The sequence below is a fragment of the Babylonia areolata genome, chromosome 18, assembly GCF_041734735.1.
Source record: "Babylonia areolata isolate BAREFJ2019XMU chromosome 18, ASM4173473v1, whole genome shotgun sequence".
NCBI lineage: Eukaryota > Metazoa > Mollusca > Gastropoda > Neogastropoda > Buccinidae > Babylonia > Babylonia areolata.
Window position 1 is genome coordinate 54,431,879 of NC_134893.1, and position 7,546 is coordinate 54,439,424.

Genomic DNA, 7,546 nt, shown 5'->3' on the forward strand with positions numbered 1-7,546 from the left:
CACACTGACAGACAGATGCGCATGCACACACGGACATTCATGCACACACACACACACACACACACACACACACACAAATAAATAGGAACAAAATAGGCACGTGTGTGTGTGCGTGTGTGTGTGTGTGTGTGTGTGTGTGTGTGTGTGGTTCATTCATAAAATAACCTGTTGTTGTCACACCTGTTCCAGCTCACTGCATGGGTATTGGATAGTTTGTTGCAATTGTGTACGTTCTGCAATTTTCTTCAGGAAAAAACAATGTAAGAACCATGGGGGTACAAAGTCAATAAATTTATTCATGATGGAGATGATTCTGTACCAATTAGAAATGATATCAAACATCTGAGTTTTTGTTTGCATTTGGTCTAAAATGGTAAATGAAAAGAAACTGAAGAGTGAAAGAACATTCATACTAAAGACATAAATCACAACTTGGTTTGGGGGTAACACCTTTCATGTAAAATAAATAATTCTGGTAAATATAAAAATAAAACAAAACAAAAATATGTAAGCAGAAATATCACAGTGTTACCGGTTTCATTATCATATGTACACCATTCAAACCAGTATATGTATGAAAAGAATACATTAAAAAAAAAAAAAACAGTATATCACAGAGCGTCTTTCCTGGTTTCACAATCAGAAGTATGTCAATCAATATATGCCCTTTGTTTGCGTATTCAGTGTATGCAATCACATTTTGGTTTTGTAAATATTGAGAAAGAACAAGTTTATAATGGTAAGAATCAAGGACACTCACACAATTTTTCTTCCTAAGTCTTTCCCACTTATGACAAAGCATACACACTAAAAAGTCCTATGATGAATATGCCATATTTACCTTTTTAGTGACTAACATGTCCTACCATCACACTTACAGCTGATATGCTTTTGTTGAAATGGACGGAACAGGTTTCATATCAACAGTTCTCTATAGGTGTGATAGTGTTGCCAATCAAAGCTTCCAGAATCTGAATGCTTGTAAGGATTTACACATCATATTCTCACACCCTTGATCATCAAACTAGAGCTAAATGAAATCAAAGAAAACCGCTGAGGGAAAAAAAAAGTGTCTGCCATGACAAATATGTTTATCATAATAAAATCCATAAACTTGCACGTAAAAATATTATGATTATCTCAAAACCGAAAATAAAACACACAAAAACAGAGTATAACTCAGTTTTTCCGCCATGACTTACTTATGTAAAATAAACAGTACTGTTTTTCTTACAACAACAAAAAACAAACAAACAAAAAACAGCATATTTTTAACAGTTTTTGAAGCAAGACTTTTTTTTTATTAACCTGTATTGTTTTGTTTTGTTTTAGAAAAGCTAACCACTTGTAGTTTGTTTTCTTTTTGTTTTCTTATAGACTTGAGAAACACAGAACAAGAACAATCAAGAAGGGAGAAGTGCAAATGGCTGCTGGAAGGAGCGGATCCTTTAGTTGTATAGATGGCGGCGAAAAGCTGCAGTACAGTCCGCGTGATGCCTCACACCTGACGCGCTCAGCCTGCCTCCACTACACCTGCAGCAGGATCGCCACCCCGCCCAGTACCCACTTGCTGGGCTTCTCCTTGGTCTTCAGGTTGAAGGTCCAGACGAAGGTGGGCCCGCGGGTCTTGGTCTTGTAGACGGGGCAGGCGTACATGTTCCTCAGGTCCTGGCGGTCCACGGGGATGGCCTTGATGAAGATGACCGGCATGGTGGGCGCCAGCTCCTTCAGCCGTGCCTCCGTGATCATGCCTGTCTGCATGTCCCACCGCGCCCCTGCAGACCATCACGGCAACAAACCAAGGGGGTGAAGGACCTTGTGTGAACCAGTATCAATGATGGGTACCATGACATGCAATGTTCATGACAACAAACCAAGGGGGTGAAGGACCTTGTGTGAACCAGTATCAATGATGGGTACCATGACATGCAATGTTCATGACAACAAACCAAGGGGGTGAAGGACCTTGTGTGAACCAGTATCAATGATGGGTACCATGACATGCAATGTTCATGACAACAAACCAAGGGATGAAGGACCTTGTGTGAACCAGTATCAATGATGGGTACCATGGCATTGCAATGTTCATGACAACAAACCAAGGGATGAAGGACCTTGTGTGAACCAGTATCAATGATGGGTACCATGACATGCAATGTTCATGACAACAAACCAAGGGATGAAGGACCTTGTGTGAACCAGTATCAATGATGGGTACCATGACATGCAATGTTCATGACAACAAACCAAGGGCTGAAGTACTTTGTATGAACCAGTATCAATGATGGGTACCATGACATGCAATGTTCATGACAACAAACCAAGGGGCTGAAGTACTTTGTATGAACCAGTATCAATGATGGGTACCATGACATGCAATGTTCATGACAACAAACCAAGGGGGTGAAGGACTTTGTATGAACCAGTATCAATGATGGGTACCATGACATGCAATGTTCATGACAACAAACCAAGGGGGTGAAGGACCTTGTATGAACCAGTATCAATGATGGGTACCATGACATGCAATGTTCATGACAACAAACCAAGGGCTGAAGTACTTTGTATGAACCAGTATCAATGATGGGTACCATGACATGCAATGTTCATGACAACAAACCAAGGGGCTGAAGTACTTTGTATGAACCAGTATCAATGATGGGTACCATGACATGCAATGTTCATGACAACAAACCAAGGGCTGAAGGACTTTGTATGAACCAGTATCAATGATGGGTACCATGACATGCAATGTTCATGACAACAAACCAAGGGGGTGAAGGACCTTGTGTGAACCAGTATCAATGATGGGTACCATGACATGCAGTGTTCATGACAACAAACCAAGGGAGTGAAGGACTTTGTATGAACCAGTATCAATGATGTGTACCATGACATGCAATGTTCATGACAACAAACCAAGGGGGTGAAGGACTTTGTATGAACCAGTATCAATGATGGGTACCATGACATGCAATGTTCATGACAACAAACCAAGGGGGTGAAGGACCTTGTATGAACCAGTGGTAATCATGTGTACCATGACATGCAATGTTCATGACAACAAACCAAGGGCTGAAGTACTTTGTATGAACCAGTATCAATGATGGGTACCATGGCATTGCAATGTTTTCTTTCCTTTTGTAAAGTAGGCAGCCATGCTGTCTTCGTATCAACAGTGGTAATTATGGTATGACAACATACACTGTTTCTTTTGTGAATTACACAACCGTATAGTGTTCATATGAACAACGACGATTGTCTCAGTACATATATATATATATATATATATATATGACTGTCACTGTTAACTCCTCGAGAATTATTAGAACAGACCCTACAAGAGAAGTTCTTTTTCTTCTTCTTGTCTTGGTATTTGGTTGCGTCCAGAAACGCTTCCGTTTTTTGGGTCTGATTTTTTTTTTTCCTTTTGTGTCTTGTGATACCCTTATTGATAAATTGACAAATCAAAGCATAAGCTCTCCTCTTGATAGCAAGCTTCACAGCAATAAATACAACAGCACACTTTCCTTTACGTCCATGTCAGTCGAATTGCACACATCCCCATTTCCCTTATCACCCGTTCTCCCAATCTGTTCTTCTCTGGAGCCCGAATTACACACAGTGAAATATGCTGTTACCAAAGAAAGAAGTAAAATAAAATAAATAAATAAACAAAACCGATGAACTGCACCTTCATATATCCATATCCACCCCTTCTCCCAGTCTGTCCAGTGCTGCCCGAATTACACAGAGAAATTTGTTTGACCAACTAAAAAACACGTAAAAGAGTACTGTCTTTAAGAATGCTGAACTGCATCCCCATTTCCATAGCCGGCCATTCTCCCCAACATGTCCTCTGGAGCAACAGGTAGACAACACAGAGAAGTATGTGACTGTGATTTTCTTGTACTGTTATTCTGTTTTACACCACATATGAGTTTCTCTTGTTGAGATAATTAAGTATTCTGTTTTCTGTAAGTATGTTGTTACATTAAAAAAATAAAAATGAATCATTTCTAAAACGCTCACCTTCCATGTACAGCCCGTGCACGTAGGCCCCCTCCCGAGGAGGCCCCGCCATGTCCTCCCGCGTCTTCTTGGTGACGTCGCACTGCAGCACCATGCGGTCCAGGGGCCACTCGTTCTTGCGGGCCATCTGCTGCATGATGGCGGTGAGGAAGGACTGGGGGTTGAAGAAGCCGGCCAGCCAGACGGCCGCCGGCAGCTGGAAGTCCGAGGTCCAGGTCTCCAGCTCCTTGATTCGCTGCAGCAGGTCGGCGTACCACAGGCCCAGGGTGAAGAGGGACGGGTAGGCCCGCTTGGCCCAGTTGTCTGGCACCACGTCCAGGAAGAGCGAGTTGGACAGCGCCTCCATGTCCGCCGTGATGGTCAGCTCGCCCTGCCAGGACATGGGGGAGTATTTAGAGCGAGGACATGGGGGGATATTGGAGTCATTAGAGCGAGGACATGGGGGAGTATTGGAGTCGTTAGAGCGAGGACATGGGGGAGTATTGGAGTCGTTAGAGCCAGGACATGGGGGAGTATTTAGAGCTAGGACATGACATGGGGAAGTATTGGGGTCGTCAGAGCGAGGACATGGGGGAGTATTGGGGTCGTCAGAGCGAGGACATGTTGGGATATTGGAGTCATTATAGCGAGGACATGGGGGAGTATTGGAGTCGTTAGAGCGATGACATGGGGGAGTGTTGGAGTATTTAGAGCGAGGACATGGGGGAGTATCGGAATCGTTAGAGCCAGGACATGGGGGAGTATTGGAGTCATTAGAGCGAGGACATGAGGGAGTATTGGAGTCGTTAGAGCCAGGACATGGGGGAGTATTGGAGTCATTAGAGCGAGGACATGGGGGAGTATTTAGAGCTAGGACATGGGGGAGTATTTAGAGCGAGGACATGGGGGAGTATTGGGGTCGTCAGAGCGAGGACATGGGGGAGTATTGGGGTCGTTAGAGCGAGGACATGGGGGAGTATTGGAGTCGTTAGAGCGAGGACATGGGGGAGTATTTAGAGCTAGGACATGGGGGAGTATTTAGAGCGAGGACATGGGGGAGTATTTAGAGCTAGGACATGGGGGAGTATTTAGAGCGAGGACATGGGGGAATATTGGGGTCGTCAGAGCGAGGACATGGGGGAGTATTGGGGTCGTCAGAGCGAGGACATGGTGGAGTATTGGGGTCGTCAGAGCGAGGACATGGGGGAGTATTGGGGTCGTCAGAGCGAGGACATGGGGGAGTATTGGGGTCGTCAGAGCGAGGACATGGGGGAGTATTTAGAGCGAGGACATGGGGGAGTATTTAGAGCTAGGACATGGGGGAGTATTTAGAGCTAGGACATGGGGGAAAGGTGGCAGAATGGTTAAGACGCTCAGCTGCCAATATAAAGAGTCCGTGAGGGTGTGCTCTTTCTCCAAAGTTTGACTGGAAAATCAAACTGAGACAATAAACCGAGGTCCCGTTACGTGTGCAGCGCGCACTTGGCGCACTGAAAAAAGAACGCATGGCAACAAAAGTGTTGCCCTCTGGCAAAACTATGTAAAAAGAAATTCACTCGGATAGGTACACGCATGCACACATAATTAAGGCCTGGCAAGCGCGTTGGGTTTTGCTGCTGTCAGACATCTGCCTAGCAGATGTGGTGTAGCATATATGGATTTGTCCGAACGCAGAGGCGCCTCCTTGAGAAACTTAACTGAAACTGAAACATGGGGGAAAGATAAATGTTATACAGAAATGTGGGGCTTTTTTCTTTTTTTTTTTTTTGCAAGAAAATGAGAGAAACACACGCACACGCACACACACAGACACACACACACACACACACACACACACACACACACACACACACACACACAGAGTTATACAAAGCTAGCCTCTATCTTACCTTAAGACCCAGATCCAGCTCCTTCAGAGAGCGTCTGATCTCAGAGATGAGCATGTTCATGCGCTCACACTCCTGGAAAGCGACCACCACGTAGGGGGTGCGTTCCTCGGGGGGCACCTTGCCCATGATCTCCACCATGTTGAACTCATCGGGAAGCTTCTCCACAATCTCATCCAGCAGACCTTTCACCTGGAAAGTGAGTCCCACTTGATTTTTGTAGTCATCATCTTGACAGAAGAAAGACAGGCAGGTAGGCAGGTAGAGACAGAGAGAGAGAGAGAGATGTCTTTCCTGACATGCTTATATGTTTATGATTATTGCTAAGTATGCTCAATATCATTTCGTTTTGGGTTGGGGTTTGTTTGTTTGTTTGTTTGTTTTGTTGTTGTTTGTTTGTTTGTTTGTTTTTTTTTCGGGGGTCAGTTTTTTGTTTTTTTGTTTTTTTTCCCCATTATCTGCATGAATTCAGTGACATTGCTCCGTTCATTCAGTCCCTCATATACAGCCAAACCCGGGTTCATCTGTTGCAGTCCCAGCATAAACAGTCAACATCGAACTATTTATGTTATATTGCCAGGAGGCCACAAACCAGAGCAGACCCCGCACTGCTGCCGAGTCACTTCGGTGGTGCTCTGTAGTGCCTGTTCTGGTTTAACATACTTGGGACACCACATGCTAAGCTCTCTACTGATGACAATAATTGTTTAGTTGCAAACCCAAACCGAGTGACCATCCCCCCAAGAGTGGAGAACATCACAACGTCCCTCAAACAACAGTCCCCCATTAATCTGCTAACAACGAACACACTGACAGGACTCGCCCCAGGCACAGGAGTGGAAGGAGGTCAAAACGAAGGTCATGAGAGCATGGCATGAAAGGCCACATGATTTGGGACTTTCACTTTCGTACTAACAACAGAAGAGACATAGGATACTCTGACCTTCTGGTATATCATATCAATGCTTAATTCTTGACATATCACAATATCTGAGAAAATATTCGATCAATTGTTTTTCCTGGCCAAGGTTTTGTTGTTGTTGATGCAAAATAAATATACAACATACTTAACAGACTTGACAATAAGATATTCAATTCAACATACCTAACAATGTCCAATATCTCTCTAACAATGTGTGAATATTCAACATACTTAACAATGTGTAAAGTATTACAAACATTTATTAAAAAGAACAACAAACAAAGACAAGAAAAATAAAAGAAAGAAAAAAGGGTGAAAAAAACCAACAAATAACAAACTCCTGCCAGTCCTGACCTAAAACACACACACACACAAAAAGAAACACGCATAAAAAACACGAAAAGACCCCACCAAGAAAGCAGGGGGGGTGGGGGGGGGGGACATTAACAACGAAAAAACTCCTGCCAATGCCCACCTTCTCTTCCCTACTAACTCCACCTCCGCTACCGGCCCCAGTGTCTCTGGGCTGCATCTCAAACACGGTCCGGAACAGGTTCTCCGACAGGGTGGTCAAGAACTCGATCTCGGCGTTAGGATGCAGACCGTACAGGTAGGGGCTCTCTGGGGGCAGGCACTCGTCGATGTAGGAGTGGTACCCCTTGTAGTCGGAATTGGGAGGAATGGGGAAGCCTGGAGCCAGGTAGAGCTCGCCATCCAGCTGAAATTA

At 44.3% G+C, this 7,546-nt stretch overlaps 1 protein-coding gene across 1 annotated transcript in view; it reads right to left on the reverse strand.

Moving 5' to 3' along the window:
- Positions 1-276: 276 nt before the first annotated feature.
- LOC143292914 (dynein beta chain, ciliary-like) overlaps positions 277-7,546 on the reverse strand; it is an 85,553-nt gene continuing 78,283 nt past the window's right edge. The window contains exons 59-62 of the mRNA XM_076603605.1: positions 7,295-7,537; positions 5,901-6,089; positions 4,033-4,402; positions 277-1,775 (exon numbers count right to left, since the gene is read on the reverse strand). Coding sequence (XP_076459720.1) covers positions 1,528-1,775; positions 4,033-4,402; positions 5,901-6,089; positions 7,295-7,537 — 1,050 coding nt within the window. The 3' untranslated portion in view covers positions 277-1,527. The remainder of the gene's footprint in view (positions 1,776-4,032; positions 4,403-5,900; positions 6,090-7,294; positions 7,538-7,546) is intronic.